At 42.9% G+C, this 18,615-nt stretch overlaps 4 protein-coding genes across 6 annotated transcripts; 1 reads left to right on the forward strand and 3 right to left on the reverse strand.

Moving 5' to 3' along the window:
- The first annotated feature begins 465 nt into the window (after positions 1–465).
- Positions 466–2,459, forward strand: LOC147142875 (potassium voltage-gated channel subfamily E member 1-like). Its single transcript, XM_086038652.1, has 2 exons — positions 466–486; positions 1,319–2,459. Exon 2 carries the CDS (start codon positions 1,347–1,349, stop codon positions 1,728–1,730), a length of 384 nt encoding a protein of 127 aa, XP_085894778.1. The 5' UTR covers positions 466–486; positions 1,319–1,346; the 3' UTR covers positions 1,731–2,459.
- dnajc28 (DnaJ (Hsp40) homolog, subfamily C, member 28) lies at positions 1,762–4,709 on the reverse strand. The gene is made up of 2 exons (XM_086038645.1): positions 4,545–4,709; positions 1,762–3,703 (listed from the first exon to the last, which is right to left on the reverse strand). The coding sequence occupies exon 2, from the start codon at positions 3,687–3,689 to the stop codon at positions 2,532–2,534; it is 1,158 nt and encodes a 385-aa protein (XP_085894771.1). The 5' UTR covers positions 3,690–3,703; positions 4,545–4,709; the 3' UTR covers positions 1,762–2,531.
- A 112-nt stretch (positions 4,710–4,821) lies between these two features.
- Positions 4,822–8,906, reverse strand: pycard (PYD and CARD domain containing). Of its 2 annotated transcripts, none has more exons than XM_086038651.1 (4): positions 7,882–8,906; positions 7,240–7,284; positions 7,035–7,094; positions 4,822–6,297 (listed from the first exon to the last, which is right to left on the reverse strand). In XM_086038651.1, exons 1-4 carry the CDS (start codon positions 8,126–8,128, stop codon positions 6,035–6,037), a joined length of 615 nt encoding a protein of 204 aa, XP_085894777.1. In that variant the 5' UTR covers positions 8,129–8,906; the 3' UTR covers positions 4,822–6,034. The 2 variants fall into 2 exon arrangements, with proteins under 2 accessions (XP_085894777.1, XP_085894776.1); XM_086038650.1 differs by having other exon boundaries at positions 7,035–7,097; positions 7,882–8,905.
- Positions 8,907–10,526: 1,620 nt separating this feature from the next.
- On the reverse strand, positions 10,527–16,538 carry etsrp (ETS1-related protein). Of its 2 annotated transcripts, none has more exons than XM_086038073.1 (7): positions 16,276–16,538; positions 16,093–16,174; positions 13,922–13,990; positions 13,759–13,833; positions 12,494–12,892; positions 12,258–12,376; positions 10,527–11,099 (listed from the first exon to the last, which is right to left on the reverse strand). In XM_086038073.1, the coding sequence occupies exons 1-7, from the start codon at positions 16,315–16,317 to the stop codon at positions 10,842–10,844; spliced, it is 1,044 nt and encodes a 347-aa protein (XP_085894199.1). In that variant the 5' UTR covers positions 16,318–16,538; the 3' UTR covers positions 10,527–10,841. The 2 variants fall into 2 exon arrangements, with proteins under 2 accessions (XP_085894199.1, XP_085894198.1); XM_086038072.1 differs by having other exon boundaries at positions 13,922–14,023; positions 16,276–16,537.
- Positions 16,539–18,615: the final 2,077 nt, after the last annotated feature.

Genomic DNA, 18,615 nt, shown 5'->3' on the forward strand with positions numbered 1-18,615 from the left:
TCTGTGCTGGGCAGGATCTTTCATTTCCTGCTCTATGGTTATCATCACGCATTATATGACTTCCTACAACTTGATGTTTACTGTTCAATTATTCTGCTGTATGTACACTATTTATCTGATCGCTCATACGTGGAGTTGTAGGCTGCCAAAGGTGCGTTCAAGGACACATGGAGGTCACAGTGGCACAGTGAAAACATTGTTCTGCCAACCAGCTGTCATTTCATACTGGTCTTAATCATACGGGAGGCGGGGCGGTGCGGGTGGGGGTCGAATCGGGGCTATAATTGGCATTAGGGTGTCCTCACATATTATTTTCTAGAGTTGAATTAAAACAAATGCTTTCATTAAAGGTGATGACAGCGAAGGATGGGAGGAGTTTTAGGACCTGGCGGGAGGATTTTTTTTTTTTTTTTTTGGGGGGGGGGGGGGGGGGGTGCAAAACAGAGTCTGGTCCATAGAGCGAGGACAACCAAAGTCATCAGACAGGTAAGCTTACCCTTCTGCATAATAAGAATTATCATCAACACATTCACACTGGAATTACGACAATACATCACGCAGAAAGGTACCATGTGTTTGTTGTCTGATGAGTGATTTATTCCAACTTTGTCAGGTAACTGATTTTTGCTCATGTGGATGGTAGTTTTAGTCTTTAAACATTTGGGGGCGGGGGGTGTTAGTCTTGTTCTTACCAAAACATGATGTGGTGAGTGCATGCCATTAAAAGTGTAATGTCTGTCTGCTCCAATTATTCCAACCCTCACTACAGCCTAATGCGATATAAACATACTGCAGTACGCCCAATGAATTCAGTTTACTCAACCCAATTCAATTAAGTTAGACCCAATCCTAGAAGTGTAGCTAAATTAACCATCATGAATTACGTTGACCCAATACAACTGCCTAATGCCTACATAAAAACATTGAATTCTGTGGAAATTCTTTCCGTTACTTTTTTCAAAGTTCATTTTTTCCAGTGTAGAAAAGATGAAATGTGAACAGTTCCTCTACGGAGAAAAAAAAGTGAAAATGAAAACTCGTTTTTTTTTTGTTTGTTAATATACTAATGGACTTGGATTTGTGCCCTTAGCAGTAGAAAAAAAATAGAGTTTGTGGTTATTTTGTTGTTGAGTATAGGATAGTGGATCTTTTATACAAGCATTGTAAAATATATTATGCAAAATAAAATACAGCGTATTAATGGCACATTTTTTGTCATACATCCGGTTAGGCGGTGCACAGTCCTCCCGTAGCACTGACGAAACGGCCTCGAATCTTTTCAGCACAAAAAGGCTTTTGTATTGTGCTCACCTTGCAGTTACCGGAGCGTCCGGCAGAGGGCGGCCATGTCTGACGTCAACGGCACCGAGCTGAGTTCCCTGCTTGCGTCCTTGTTGCGCGACTGCCTCAACAGAAGCACAAGCATTGCACAAGCGCCACAGAACCACACCGACACATCGGCCACATCCCAGCAAGTCTTCTACATCCTTGTGGTGTTGGGCATGTTCGGCTTCTTCTCCTTCGCGGTCATGTTCAGTTTCATCCGCTCCCGGAAGCTGGAGGGCTCCCAGGACCCGTACCAGCAGTACGTCGCCCAAGACTGGACGCAGAAGCGGACGCCGCCGTCTCTGGCCGCCATTTGTCGGGCTCGGCGGCTCGCGGACGTGTCGTCGTCGGTGGTCATCTGCAACGCGGCCACAGAGGACGAAAGGCCGGAACAACAGCAGTGAAACGCTTACAATGAAAACACATCCATGAGAGGTGGTTTTTGGGGGGGATTTTATATGCAGGATTGTGATTGTCCCGCCCTCTGGTGTTCCCGTCCACTTGGATCATTTTCACGTGGACAATTTGCATCATCACGTCGCACGCACACAGCAACGATAAACAACACACAACTTCTAACAAACGTGTGCAATTCGCCACATATTTCATTTCTGTCAAACCTCCGACGGCTTCAGAAAGTGTCCAAGTCAAGAGCGGGGCTGTTTTCGGCCGGTCGGCAGATCGTTCTAACTTTTGAACGGTACGGCGTAGCGCAAACACTTTTAACATGTCCTCCCGTGGTTTTAATGGCGGGCTTCCCATCGGTACCATCCGCATCCCACTCCCACGACAGGGAGGCGCGTTCGAGCCAATATTGCGTCCGTTCTTTCGATGCTTGGCCGATTGTTATGATTGGAAATCACTTTCGAATGGAGAGCTGTAGCGGAATCATTTTAACATCATATTAGTGGTGAGGTGGGCAGAAAGTCCTACCTGGATAAATGAAACATCCACACATATACTTCTAGGGGGGAACTTTTGAACATTGACGGCGGCTTGTTCGAAATAACCTACGGGGATCAAAAATGTCCGCGTTGAGCTTTCTAGCAGTACTGCCTGACGTCAGTGAGTGTCCGGGGAGCGACTGGGCTGTCAAACATGATCATGTTGAAACGACCACGGTCAAACGTTGTTTGAAGCTGTCTTCAATAAAGTCAAAGCTTAAACGTACAACTCAACGGACACAAAGTGAGGTTTGCTGTCATTCATTGGAGCCAACTTTGCAGCCACGACACCGGTGCTGGATTGGCAGCGACCGATTTGGCAGCGACCGATTTGGCAGCGACGCGGTCGGCATTGGCCCGCCTCATCTCCTCCTTCCTTCTCTGTCGGCGCTCAAGTCGGCGCCGCGCGGCCGCCTCCTCTGCGCGCCGCACCTCCCGCGGCAGGCTGAAGTGCACCATTTGCATGTGAAGCATGGGAACGATCAGGTTGTAGCCGTCCACCTTCTCGTTGAGCTTCGCCAGCTCTCGCTCGGCGCGGGCGCACAGCTCCTCCCGGCGCAGGCGCTCGGTCGGGCCCAGGGGCTCGCCCAGCCCGGCCCGAGCGTCCAGCAGCCGGCCCCGGACGCCGGCGGCGGCCTCGCGGATGTCGCGCTGCGTCAGCACCCAGGCCGGCTGGTAGCCGTTGTCCAGGAGGATGCGGTTGAGGTTGTGCGTCATGGGGTCGGCGTAGGGGTTGTGCTGGAACTTGTTGAGAGGCTTTCCGCTGCCACTCAGGTTGCGGAAATCCCCCCGGGCCATGGACTCCTGGATTAAGTCCTCCACCAGCCGCTCCACCGCTTGGGTGATTTTGATAGTCCTGCTACGGCGCCGCACGTCCCGCTCCGCCAGCGCCCCCTCAGCCGCCGCCGCCGCCCTCTCGCGCTCCCTCCGCCGGTAGTCCAGAACTTGCTCGGCGGCCCTGTCGGCACGGAAGTGGCGGTACTGGCGCTCGCGTTGGCCGGGGGTGCCCGAGCCCACGCCCTCGTAGCCCAGGTAGTGCCTATGCTGAGGGGCCGCACCTGGGGACGGGTCCTCGGCCTCATCCTCGGCCTGCGCCGCATCCCGACGCCGCTTCTCGCTGCGGTGTGCCAACACGGCGCGGTAGGCCTCCTCCACCCGGCTAAAGAGATGGGCATCAGCGGTGGGCGCGCCCGAGTCCGGGTGGTAGAGCTTGGCCATGCGCAGGTAGGACTCCTTTGCCCGCTCGGGGCTGACGGGCTCGTCTTCGGGCAGCCGCAGCAGCCGGTAGCTCTCCCCGAGGCTGCCGCCGATGTGAGGTCTGCCGCTCGAGGTTCGGCGCCAGCACGACTGGCCACAACAAAGCAGCAGGAGGGATGCATGACGGGAGGAGTTGCAGGACATCAGGAGATGGGAACTCATTTCTCAACGCGCTCCTGAAAGGAGCAAACACAACAATCATAATGCGGGGAAAAAACGAGTGGGCTGGATTTACACTACCGTTAAACTAGTTATGCCTACATCAGACTTTGGGGACTGGTACTTTTCCATTTACAGTAATCCCTTGCTATTCGCAGGGCAAAGGGACACAACTCTGTTGTAGCCACAAAAAAACACAATTGATTCCGAGCCCCAAAATGTTTACAATTGCTCGTAATACCATCGCATAAATATACACGGATGTTTTTTCCGTGCAAAAAATTCAATCAGAAAATCGCAATCCAACAAAACAAAATGAAGGCTGATCTTGAGATTTTCCCATTGACATCGTAAATGGACACAAACCCCTTTATGCATCCCTAAAAATAAGGATTTTGCAAGGGCTTTAGGATTTTTATACGATGAAAAACATGTCTTGAGTCGCAGCTTTTAGTTTGTTTCAATGAAAAACAAAGGAAGGACGTTAAGTCCCCCTCATTTACGAAATTCAAGAATTAATAACTTTGTCAGCTTTTAACCTATAAACGTGATCTTGGTGTCATTGGAAATATTTTTTCGTGGCCTTTCAGGCTAAATTATTTATTTTAGCATGTAACCATTTTTACATGGCAATTTATATCGGCGACGTCATAAAATGCCCGGATGTACTACTTTTCCCCTTGCTAGCTCGACCGAGCCCGTGGCCAAACAAGTAAATCAAACAATGACAATTCAATAAATACGTCGTGCTGCTAACGCTGGCTACCACGCCAACATCCACACAAACGTGCCGATTTGATACCTGCAAACCACAAAAGGCATTCTAAGACAAATACGAGGTGAAAATGGGTCGGTCACCTGCTTGCCGCTGTGCTTGTTTTGTTTTGCTGAGTCTTCTTCGTTTGCATGCTTTACACTGGCCGTTGTTGAGAAAAGTACATTGGCGACATCTGGAGGACGTCAATCCCAAGGCTACGATAATGGCAAATATTCGTATGATACACCACTTCGATGCCATATATTTACATGGATTGAATTAAAAAAAAAAAAAAAAGAGGACCGGCAACACCAGGGTGAAACCCGCAGTACAGCCTCTCGTTTCATTCGTCAAGACAACAGCCAGAATGACAAAAGATTAAGATTTTAAAAAGTTTAATTAAAACTTACAAAAATACAAAATGGAATGTAAAAGATGAAATTAACGGACAGTTAAAAAAAAAACATATTCCCACATTTTCCTCACATTTAAACAGTTAAAACTGATTTTAAAAATTCAGGTGATTAAAAAAATTCAAGTGATTTCAAAATACATTTGTCGCACTAGTATTTGCAGAGTATTTAGTTTAACCTTGAACACTAATTGTAGTGTATGACATGCTACCTCCAATTTTTTTGTGTGAGTTGACGGAAATTAGCCTGTGTTGAGGGGACGTCCTGTGACATGCAAATGAGCCATCACTCACCCCCCCCCCGTCTGTCCCCACGAGTGTAGGCTTTGCCAATGCAAGATAGTCTTCAATGACATGACAACTAGGGGCGGAGCTAGTAAGCAGAGGTTAGCATTGGCTTCTGATAAGCGACGCATACTCGATCGCTCTGGGCAATTTGTGATGCGTGTTTTGTGTTTGGTGATGTGTTCATGCGCCACAAACAGACAGTGGACTGTGTGAGGTGCTGCTGCCACGAGTGACAACTCTTGTCTTTCTAGTCTTGCTGAAATGAGCCGGTTTTGAAGGGGTGGCCCTGTCCCAAAAAAATAATGTGAACTGTGATCCCTTAAAAAACTGCATAATAATGGATTGTATCTATATTTTGATCGATTCTTTTACAACAGACAATAGTGATTTTTGGTCGTTGACATGTTTTGGCTGATGAAGGCGGAAGTAACACTTCATCGCCATCAGATCTGATGAAGGCGGAAGTAACACGCCGAACATGAAACGACCAAAAATCACTATTGTCTGTTATAAAAGAATCAATGAAAATATAGATAACAAGTAAAGACAAAATGAACTTTATACAACTACTGGATTGTATTTTCAGTCACGCAGGCAGCACTTGATCACCAAGCCAACTTCTGCGGGCAATGGAGTATATGCCGCTTATCGAAAGCGAACGCTGATCGCGAACGCATTCGACAACATTGCTTGTTTGCAAGTCTTAGCTTTTGGGCTTGGTTTTGATGCCAGTGTTGATTACTTGAAAAAAGGAGGACCTTGACCCAGCCTAGCTGCCAAGTCGTGGGCGGAGTAAATCAACAACTGGGAGGGATTATGTCAATTAGCTGAAGAGTTACACCAATTACAAATTACAAATACCACGAGAGAATTAAGGTCGCAATCTGACATCTACTCTTTGCCCATGAGGTCGGCAACGAGGTACTGCTCGAACTTCTTGAGGCATTCAAATAAGACATCCTTGGAATTGATGCCGGACTTGAGAGCCAGCTTGTAGATATTCCTCATCTTGTTCTGGTTGCCCGGCGCTTTGCAGATTTCCTCGTAGACCTCGTCCTGGATGACATTCCTCTGCAGCAGGACGTCCAGAATGGGATTAATGTTGCACACGCGTTGGATCAGATCCAGCTTGTGTTTATCCACAAAGTGCTCCTCTAAGGGACAAAACATTAGGAACAGCTGTCAAAACAATAGGTACACTTGCACGTCATCCAACCAGAGCCAGTGCAACAATGCTCAAAATGTGACTGCAAATGTTCTAAAAGTACAAAAACAGACAAACAGACAAAAACAATTGGTGAAAAAAAAATTCTTATGACAGAAAAAAACCCATTCCTCATTAAATATTGAGGAAAAACACTTCATTTGAATATATGACAAAACTATTAAGTTAAAAGTAAACACATACAAATATAAGGGAAAAATCAAGTAAATCAATTCCTATTGCAAAAAATATTGGACAAAATGTTAGAAAAAACGACTACGATATCAGCAAATAATGCAATGGTATGGAAAAATAGTATTAAGGAAAAACACTAATGTTAGAGAAAATAATACTACAAAAAAATAAAACGATGACAAAACTACAATAACAGAAAATAATGTAAATATATATTGTGGGGATATACAAACGCTGACGAACTGTATGACGAAAAAAAACTACACTACTATTAGACAAAATAATACCGATATGAGAACATTTTTGAAAATTGTTGGAAAACAATAACACTAATATTACAAAAATACTATAAGAAAGTCTCATCCAAAGCTCTATTGATCTATCTATACATATATGCACACATATCCATACACTTATACACACATATAGAAAAAAACAAAACAGAACTAGCATATAATGAAGCAAGAATAGTGCGGGCATCCTGATAGTTACCGCTGGAGCGTGTAGTGTCATCCGCGGCTCCTGCTTGGCCTGCTGCTGTTGCTGCTGCTGCTGCTAGAAACAGCAACAATTCACGTTTAGGAGCGTACACTGTGCAATTGGAGGTTTTTGAAGTCGCCATTAAGGATGTTGCTATTGAAAATAAAAAAGCAAACAAAAGAAATGAAATGAAATAGAAAGGAAGACAAAGACTCACTTTTGCCAGTAGATGACTTCGGGAACAGTTTGGCAATCCGGGCATCTGACAAAACAACACCTAAAGATGTCAGATTTGCACCTCTTGCACCGCTACTAAAATATTACGCAAATATATAATATGGGATAGGTATTATGTAGAAAACGCTCAAATATGGGGCACCATGAATTCAAAAGATAATAATAACGAAATGAAATTCACAAGAATGTATGTCTTCGAAACTTATTTACTTATTTAAAATTATTTAAAAGCTTCAAAATATTCGATGAAAAAGAAAAATATTATGCTTCTAAAATATTTTCGAAAACACAAACTATTACACAAAAAGGCAAATAATGATATAATACTAACACAAATGTTACCACAAAAAAAAGAAAAATTGTTGAAAAAGACTACATTTTTGGAAACATAAACGAAAAAGAGAAAAGAAATAGGCAAAAACAATAAAAAAAATATCTGCGTATGTATGGTATCAAACCATACTTTATCTTTGTTGTTGTATTATTTCTTCGTAGCTTCAAATCTGACACCACTACTTCTTGATATTACACACGCACACGTATCCACGCGGGCGGGCGGGCGTGCGTGCGCGCGCGCGCGCGGCCACACCCGAACACGTTCACGCACACACCGGTCATTTACCGAGCTCTTTGGCCTCCTGGAAGCACTGGATGGACGTCAGCAGTTCGGAGGTGACGGCTGGAGCATTGTCCTCGGTGAAAGTGGAAACTAACACGTTGGTGACCTCCATGAAGTTCTTGTCCTCCACCTTGCTGGTCGCAACCTTTCGGTCGCCGCCGCGGGCCACCAGAGCCATACAGAACTTGTCATAGTTCTTCTTGGACAAGTTCTCCAGCGCGTCCGCGATTATTATCTTTTTGGAGGGCATCTCTTAGCGGGCAAATTGGTGAGGAACAAACGAGACAAATCTGCGAACGCAACCCGGCCTTCCGGAGGGAGGAGGAGTGTCACTTTCGTTTCTTGATTCCAGGAAATGGGCATTACACAATGACCGATGACTGATCGATAGTAAACACACACGGAAATATCGAGTAAAATTTCAAAAACTTCTGATTCGAAGGTACGGATATGCTCGGGTTTTGAGCAAAAGCCAATCTATTAATTTGAGGGTCACAGATTTCCGAGCTACTCTGGACGCAGCACCGCCAACCTTGTGGCGACATGGTTTGAAATGGCCCGCCAAAACATACTCCACAATATTGACTGCCATTTCACAACACAGTCGTACCATAAACAGTGTCAGTTACATAATATAAACGACTGTGGCTTCATTTAATGCGATTCTATTACCTTAAAGTCCCTTAAATCCCTATCGTGTTCGCCTTCCCCAACAGGCAGTAGTAAGAGACTGTCTCCCACAATTTTTTAGCACTTCCGGGTTACATCAACCCAGCCACAAATTCGGTTAAAAACTAAAACTCTCATTCAGTGCAACAGTTTCCATCCAAACAAACAAAAAAGAATCATAATGACCATAATCTGAGCGGGTGGGAAAGGATTTCCCTCGCTTATTTACGATTGCACTTCCGGGTTGCGTAACTCACGAACAAATTATATTTAAATATAAAAAAAACAAAAAGAAAACAACCAAAAAGACTACTAAACTAATTAGACATCCACGCAGGGTACTCGATTCCAGGAAATGGGCATGTTTCTTCGCGCATGCGCTTTACATACACACGTCACACTCGCAACAGAGAAGGAACAAACTTTTGTTTGTATAATTTCACTCAGATCCAAATATTTTTATGCAAACGATATGTCAGTTCCGTACGTCTGTTCACCGAGTTTACAAAACCAACATTTCTCAACTAGTGGCAATCAAGGCAGTCGTTGTTCATATACATTGTAAATTCTAATTCACACGACATTTTATTGTCATAAAGCAGTCATCACACACAGTACAGCCCACACACTGGGAATCAGTTGAGTTTATTCATTGTAATTAGACAACAGAGGTAGACCTGAGTTCTGTATATATATATATATATATATATATATATATATATATATATATATATATATATATATATATGTATATATATATATATATATATATATATATATATATATATATATATATATATATATATATATATATATATATATATGTATATATATATATATATGTATATATATATATATGTATATATATATATATATATATATATATATATATATATATATATATATATATATATATATATATATATATATATATATATATGTATATATATATATATATGTATATATATATATATATGTATATATATATATTATATATAAATATATATGTATATATATATATGTATATATATATAATATATATTTTCATATATATATTATATAAATATATATATATATATATATATGTGTGTATATATAATAAATGCACAAAACTCGACTGTATCAAAACTATTTACAAGTACTTTTGTTAATAGAAATAACAGTAAAAGCTATGTGCTATTAGGGCCATACATACAAAAAAAGTTGGAATAAAAGAAAAGAAAAAGTCATTTTTTGATTATAGAATCTTCAAAATCTTTTAAACTAGGAATATTCTTGTGAAATGGTAATTTTACCAATTTTTTCCCTTCCCCAAATATTGTGTTCATTCCCCAAATTCAAAAAAAATAATTTGAAATAAGTTTTTGGAGGGACATTTTGGGGAAAAAGTTATTACTTTTTAAATTGAACTTTTGATGCAATTAATTTCTCGTAAAATTGAAACTGAGTGTTTTTCTTGTATACTGGATTTTTTTCTGTCCTATAATTGCAACCTTATTCACAAAATTTAAAAAAATATTCTTGTAAAATTGACACTTGTCTCAATGTTTTTCTCATAAATTGCAACTTTTTGTTTTTGTGAATGTATTTATACCTTAAAATAAAAATTGTCGTCTCAGAATTGTTTTTTTACTATTATAAAACTATTATCTCTTAAAAGTGCGCCTTGGAAAATGGCGACTTCCCTCACGTGAAAAGATTTTTTTTTTTAAATGTACATTTCCGACATCATATTTTGAATGTATTTTTCTAATCAAAAAGGCAACTTTTGGCAAGAATTATGACTTCACAAAATTGTTTTTTTTCTCAGAAAATTTCTGTCACAAAAAAAGGATTTTTTGCTGGTAAAATTGCAGATTTGTGTCACATTACAAGTTCAGTCAAATTATTGTTCTGAAATTGTCACCATCGATTTCTGACGAATTGCAACTTGTGTAATATTGCACCCTTTTTTTCTTTTTCACACATTCTCTCACAAATGTAAGCATTTTCTTTATCCGTTCACAAACTTCTATGACTTCAACCCCACAGTTATAAGCATTTTTTTTCTTGGTCTTTTGAGTGTGGCCCTAATACGCCGTGCTTAGTTACCGTTGTTGAAGGTGTGGCGTCACGTCACGTCCCACTTTGGAGCGCTTCAAATGCCTGCTTTGCCCTGAGCTTGACATCCTCAATTTTCCCACCACAAATTCTCCTCACTTCATGGTGAATTTGTACGCAAATGTCACTTATTGTGTACATGACGTGACTCATGCGGTCCATTGTACTTGTTTAGTTTTTTTCCTTTTCTTTTTTTACTCCCATCGCTCGCTGCCCAACTCTGACGCAGAGGACTCCGTGCTGCCGGCGGTGGGCAAAATGTTCAGGCTGCTCAGCACCTCCTGCGCCGTCTTTCCCAGCATGCCTTGCATGTCACAGACAAAGCGGTAGACGTAGCGCTTGCCCGCCGTCTTGTGGATGATGTTCTTGTGGTAGTAGTAGCGAAGGCCCCGGCTCAGCTTCTCGTAGTTCATCTTGGGCTTGTTCTTGCACTGGCCCCAGCGCTTGGCTACCTGTGGAGGGAAACGCAAAGGTTGAGTCAACGATTTTCAAAAGGCCTCCCCTCCCCAACAATAGACGCCACCCTTCTTCTGGATTTCAGGAACTAAACCCCTGAACGCCACGTGAGGAACGTTGGCAAATACATTGTTTAATATGATTCCAAATAATGTTTCGTAAAAAAAAAAAATACGAAGGCCGTCTCTTAAATAGACACTTGCCTACTATTACATTGAAAAAAAAAAAAGCCCTCCCCGAATATAGCAGATTTCTCTTTCGATAAAGTATCATAAATAACTGTTTATTTTAATTCCCCAAATGCTTTTGTAAAAAATAAAGGCCTTCCCACAAATAGTAGCCTCCTTATTTGAGGAAATATGGTGAATAATATTGTTTGAAGTTATTCTAAAAAATGCTTTCCTCAAAAAAAAGTTGTCTGCCATATTGGCACTTCCCTATATGAGGAAACGTGGTAAATAATAGTGTTTGATTAATCAAATGCTTTTGTCAAAAAAAATTAAAAAAAATAATAATAAAGGCCTCCCCACTAATTAACGCCTCCCTCCATCCACAGTTCAGCAAAATAAAAGCCCTACCAGCGACCATATGAGGAAATTAAGTAACAAATCATGTTTAATGCTATTCAACAAATGCTCTTGTAAAAATAAAGGCCTTCCCCCAAATAGAAGCCTCCTTATTTGAGGCAATATGGTAAATAACATTGTTTGAAAATATGCTGTTGTAAAGAAATAAAAGCATCCCCACAATAGAAGCCTCCCTGTATGAGGAAAAATGGTCATTAGTGTTTAATATTCTACTTAAAATGCTTTTGTGAAATGAACGGCCTCTCCATAAATTGATGCCTGCCTATGTGAGGAAATATGCAAATGATTATTTGTGAATATTATTTAAAAAAATGCTTTTGTAAAAATAAAGTCCTCTGGAGATGCATGCCTGCGGCCGCCTCTGAGCGGGTAAACAGCCTCTATTGGAGGAAATGCAGTCAATGTTGTTCTAAAAAGATAAAGGCCCCCACTTTGGTGTAACAACCCTCTCGGGCATCATACGAGCAAATACGACGCTCAATAGCGTGATTTCATATCATTGCAAAAGGGCCTCCCTCGGAACTGACGCCTCCCTATATGAATCTGGAAAGGAGTGACAAGTCTTACCTCAGTGGGGTCGGACATCTTAAACTCCCAGCCGTCCCCCGTCCAGGAGATGAAGGTGCGACAGGCCGAGTCCAGAAGAAGCTCCAGCAGAAACTGCCACAGCTGGATCGGGCCCGAACCTGACAAAAAGCATGTGAGGATAGGTCCATTCTAGTTACCGTGGCCACCGTTCTTGAAAAAAAACACAAAAAAAACAACAACAACAACCGTAATCGAAAAAGAAAAGCGGTACAAACCCGGGTAGGCGGACATCGCGGCCATGTGAGCGTCCCGCTCGGGCCGCTGTAGGTTTTTGCGCTTGGCCACACGAGGGTAGTAGTGGTCTGAGGGTTGAGGGCTGGCGTCGGCGGGGGCCGGGGCGGGGGCGGGGGCGCCGGCGCCGGCGGGGCAGATGGAGGGCGTGGGCGGGTGCGGCAGCGAGCCGCCGAAGCCGGCCGGGGAGTATTCGGACCAGAAGGCTCTCCTCTGGCCGTCCGAGTCCGGGTAGATGTCGGCCGAGTGGCGGGAGTAGCCCGAGTCGCCCTCCGCGGCCGGACTGAATTGGCCGCTCTGGGGCAACAGGCTCGCGTAGCTCTGGTTGGCTCCCGCCGGCTCCTGGTAGACGCCCACTTGGGGCTGCTCTACCATCAGCCCGTCTGATGGACCAAAAGACACTTTAGTAACATTTCATTTACGCGCGCGCACACACGCCTTTTTTTTTCTTTGGTGGGAAATCAATGTCATGTTTTTTTATTCTATTGGGACAAATCCATATTGTTTACTTTACATACATGTTTTTATTAGCGGTGCTCCGATCCATTGAGCGCTGGTCGCGATCGGCTGATTTCCGTGAAAAAAGTAGGCGATGGGCATACGTCCATCAATGCCTTTCATTGCCCGGCCATTACCGGTACCCGCAGCTCGTACTTGGCAGGCTGCAGCCAACGAGAGACCAGCCTGTGTGCAGGTGGCGGCCCCTCCCACTTTCCTTAACACTGCATGTTATAGACCCAACCTGCAGTCACTGAGTCATTTATGTTTTTCTATTTCTGCACTATCAATTTGAAGTCATTCTATTTTCTTATAACAAAGGCAGGGAAGTTGGGATAGAATCTTTTTTTTTTTTATGTAATAAAGTGATTGCAAAATAATTGACAGATGAATCCCTTTTTTTTTTTAAATAGTAGTAAGGGAGCATTTCTAAAATTGAAAAATGTGCAGCTAATCCATGTGATCGGTATCATAATCGTATCTTTATGGATGATTGGTGTTAGAATTGGCAGCATAAAACCCTCATCGGAACATCGCTACTTTTTATTGGTGGGAAACAGCGATAAAAATTGTTGTGACAAATTAATATAGATTTCAAGTTTGTATTGTTGGGAAAAAAAAAAATCTATTTTTCGGGGACAAATAAATATATTTTCAATTTTCTGTGTTGCGGAAAACAAAAACACTGCAATTTATATTTTTTTAATATAAATTATAAATGCTTATTTATGAATCTCAAACGAAGGCTAACCTTGTGGATAAGAAGTCCACCAGCTGAACTCCTGGAATGAGTCCAAGTTGAAGAGGCCAATGTCGCTTGAGTTAACTGTCAAAAACAAAGAAGAACCCCCCAAAAAACAAAAATCAGATGAATTGCATTTGAATGCCTATTAAATGGTGTATTTGTGACCGACCTTTTGGCGGCTCCGCATAGCAGCTGTCGAGCGGATATTGCGGCGGCTGCGCGGACGCCTTGTTGCTGTCTAACAGAAAAGACACATCTTCACCACCGTAGTCTGGAGGTTACACACACACACACGCACGCACGTTTTAGGCAAGATTCATACGCCCATCGGAAAACATTGTACAAGTGATATTTTTACGTTTTGCTGATTCTTCTAGTACTTTAACTCTTTTTTAAATCTTAGCGCACAACTTGTATATCTACGTTACAGATAGATCGATATCTCTCTGCCAAAATTGAAAACAGAAAATTGTGTGTGTGTGTGTGTCCACAATACACTATGCTGTACATGACACTTGCCTTGCAATAGCTATTAAATGCCACTAGATGGGAGTATCCCTTTGCCAACATCTTCATCAACATTTTGTGCTCAAAGGCTGAGCGCTTTTTTTTTTTTTTTTTTTTCTTACTTCATTGTACTTTTAATGAGTTGTATTAATAAAGCTCTTACAAATTCAAGCAGCGTATGTGTATTTCTTTTACTTTGGCTTTGTTACACTTTTCATAAAGATTGTCTTACTATATACTACTTGTATGACTGTCAGGGAAGTTTAAATGCGACTTAAAACGTGCCTTATGTATTTGATCAAGATTTTATTCATCACCGTGAGTACTTTATATGACTTGTATTTAGTGTATTTTACAGTAGTGACCTCATTTTTTTCCTCTTGTATGACCACCAGAAATGTGGACATGTGACTTAAAATGCGTATTTTTTTAATACAACCAGCGACATTGTGAGTATTTTTGACTTAATTAATTGACTTGTATTTTGTGATTGTTTTTTCCACACCACATAATTGATGGATATCTTTTTATGTGTATTGGAATCGCCACATGTAACTTAAAACATGACTTGTACAGTTCATCTTATTTTATTAATTCAATCAGCATCCCCGTGTGTTTTTTTGTTTTGTTTTTAACTTGATTTTACTGGTTGTAAATTACCAAGCGTCTTACAGTATTTAACTTATTTTTGCTCTTTTATGCCCGTTAGGAATGGTCAAATGTGACTTTAAACATGGCCTGTTAACAGAGTTTTATTCATTCAAACACTATCAAAAGAATGACTTTTTTTGCCCCCCCCCTCCCAAAAAAAAACAAAAAACTGAAGTCTAAACAGTAACAGAAGTTGGACTTGAAAATCTAAATGATTGACAGCGCTGTTAGTCGGCACAGCACAACAAAGCAAGCGAGTCGTTTGCGCCAAAACAATTTGCTGAGTTGTTTTGACTTTTCTACTTTTAGGTTGGGGGGGCAAGACAATTAGAAATATCTTATAATCATTGTTGAAAATGCGCAAGGCAAACTTTCACATGAGCAAAACTTCAAATATTGTGTTGAATTGCCCAACTTAAAATTGTTATCAGTTGAAATTTGGACTGATTTTTTTTCTTGTGTAGGGTTAGTCCAGTTGTGTACAGTTAATAAAGTGTTGAACTTTGGAGGTTCTGCAGCAAAATTAGACTGTACCTAATGAAGTGTCCGCTACGCAAAAAAAACAATACAGGGGGGCGGGGGGCCGGGGGGGCGGGGGGTTCAACCTGCTGGTAGAGCAATTAGACTAAACACTTATTAGTGAGGCAGGAGGGGTGCATTTGTTTACCATCCAATCAGAGTAGGCTGCACTTCTTTTTTTTTTTTTTTTTTTTTTTTTTGCAGCTGAATGGATGGAGGAAACAGGGGAGGAAGAGCGTGCGTGGAGGAAACACCAGCGGAGGGAGTGTGACAGCGTAGTGATGGGGGGGGGGCATGCACTCTAAATCTGTTGGAGGAGGAAGTCTGGAGGAAAGGATTAGCCAGGGGAGGGTATCTTTAACTTGACCACCCTGATTCACGCACGCACACGAATATGCCCCCCCACACACACACACACACACACACACGCAGCTCGCAGCCCCCCGCCCCTCACATGTGTCAAGGCCTCATTGCAAAAAGCTGTGACAGATGTGATGATGATGCCGACTGGGAAAGCGTTTCCCGTGTCCTTCGCGGCTCACAGGAAGCCGGCTGCATCAACAAGTGGCCCTTCGTCATCATCCTCCTCGTCCCAATGAAAAGCAGCAGCAGCATCATCATCATCATCATCATCATCAAAATCATCCAAGTCGAAAAGCTCACCAAACGATGCAAAGTCAAACCCTGCCGGCACCTCCTGGGTCCTAAAGTCCTCCGCGTAGAAGCCACCCTGGCACACCTCCATCTAGCCGGAATCAGTTCAAAGTAATGAGAATAATCATGATAGTGCACTTTTTTTTCTTTTTGCCTTTATAAGAACATTGGAGATATGAAATGACGTCATACCTTTATTTTGGTGTCGGGCTTGATGGCGGAGTCCCAGTACATGTTGGTCCGTGTCCCAGCGTGAAGTCGAGTGAAGGAAGGGAAGGGAAGAGAAGAGAAGAGAAGAGAAGAGAAGAGAAGAGAAGGGACGAGAAGGGGCGACAAGGGGCGAGAAGGGAAGGCTCCTCTGTGGTGGGACGGCTCCGTTATAAGAGAAGAGCGGACGGGGTGGGAGGGGCAGGCCGAGTCGTGACCAGCGCGGGCGTGACGTCACACACAGCCCCGGCGCCCCCAATACTCTCATTCATAAACACCTTTACGCTTCATGAAGAGAGGATTTCAAAATCGAACGTTTGCTTGACATTTGTAGGAAACGACTATTACAAAGTTTTCAACAATACATCAGGTAGATACGTTATCAGTGGAAAAGTACAGATATTTTTCCGTTACTCTTTTTTTTTTTCTCATTTTGGGGACAAATCAATATTTTGTTCTGTCAACAACGCGATTAAGTTATGGTTGAACCATGTACTTTTTATATTTATAATACTGTATTATCCGCTTCATTTTTAATTCCGTTTTTTTTTTGTACTGCATGAATAATAAATCACCGAATTACTATGGAGCACATTCCAAAATAACAGCGCCGTACGATTGCTTTAAAACACCAAAGCTATAAAACCATAGCTAACATGACAGAAAATAGTCACATTAAAATCAATAAGACCGAACACCATAAATAAATAAATAAATGAATTCATACAACAAACACAACAAAGCACTTTTTCCATTTTAAACGCTATATGCGCAAAACCAGTTCTATATAAATATGTTTTTCATTGTTGTTTTAATTGTTCGGACAAAGGAACTTCTTTTTTCACAATCGGGTATGGGAATGAATTCTATTTCGACATTTTTCATCATTTACAATAAACGAAGCAATCAATCTCTTTTGTCAGGACGGCTACACGCACGCAGGCACACACACACACACACACACACACACACACACGTGGCCACAACATCGCATGAGAGACACACGAAATCGCTCATCATAATAAACAGCGTCGTCAATTCCTATCCTAACCGTTTTTTTTTCCATCTGGCTTCACGACTGCGCCAAAATGGGATCGCGCGGACTCGACGTGAAGTGCGGCCTTTTCCAATCAGATCTCGTCTTTCTTTCTAATGAGGTGGAGGAAGGCAGAGGGCAGGGAAAAAAAGAAAGAAAAAAAAAGGAAATCAGTGTATCTTTCGGAGGCATTTGTCAGGAACAATGGCCCGTGAAACACATGCACGCACGCACGGGCAGGCGCGCGCATATAAACATGCAGGCAGGCAGGCTGGTTGATGAAGAAAGTCTTGAAATCTCAGCGTGAGTGCTGGCTGAAGATAAGGCCTCCTCCAAGACCTTATGTCAACAAACACCGCTCTGCTATTCTCTCTCTCTCTCTCTCCCTTGCACACACACACACACACACACTCCATGTGGAAAAGTGGGCTCTGCAAGGGTGAAATCGTGCGCGTCGCTGAGTCGTGATTGGCGAGCCCCACCTCGGCCGACAAGCCGGCTAAGGTTACACGAGCGGCGAGGCGATTCAACCGGCGGCATGCGCACCCCGTCGGGCCGGGTCGGATCCAACCCGCGCTCGCATGCGGCCTCCGGGCAAACGTGGACTTGAGGGACCTCTAATTCTCCTATAGTCCCCCAAAGTAGCATTTGTCGCTGTGTGCGACACTCGAGAGCAGGCTGAGGTCGGTTTCCACCGCATTGCGTTGGAAGTGACGCGTTGACGATTTCAAACTTTTTCCACCGATGAGGGGCAGGGGCGAATCTACTGGTGTCCAGTGCTGGCTGCATGGCCACCCCTGGTCACTCTCTGGCCACCCACAATCAGCAGGTCATCATTTTCATACCCGGCGGGACTCTCCTCCTGCCACTTTCAGTTTCTTTTGACATCCATCCGATTTCCGATCGAGCTGAATGCAAACACTACCGCCTCCTATCGCGTTGCATGTCCAATTGACCTGTTTGGGAAATCTAGGGGGAAGATGGATTCGATCGAGTCCGCTGGCCTCTGCTGGCCGTACGATGGGCGTCGACAAAACGGCCAGGAAAAGCCTACTGGAACATCTGAACGTGAAAAACGGGGTCGATCGGAGGCACCCCAAATGGAGGCGGGTGCAAGCTAACTCGCATTTAACATGCGTTGGAATGCGACCGGCTCATTTTCAACGGCGCCGCCGCGTCCAGCCATAAGAGGGTGCGCACACTTGTGCAATTACATCATTTCAGTCGGTTGTTTTTACTTGCCCTCTCAAAGAGGTTCGTTGTGTAGGTTATTAATCAAATTAACAGGG

The sequence above is a fragment of the Filicampus tigris genome, chromosome 8 (assembly GCF_054856515.1).
Source record: "Filicampus tigris isolate MCC_2025a chromosome 8, RoL_Ftig_1.0, whole genome shotgun sequence".
In the NCBI taxonomy this organism is placed as follows: domain Eukaryota; kingdom Metazoa; phylum Chordata; class Actinopteri; order Syngnathiformes; family Syngnathidae; genus Filicampus; species Filicampus tigris.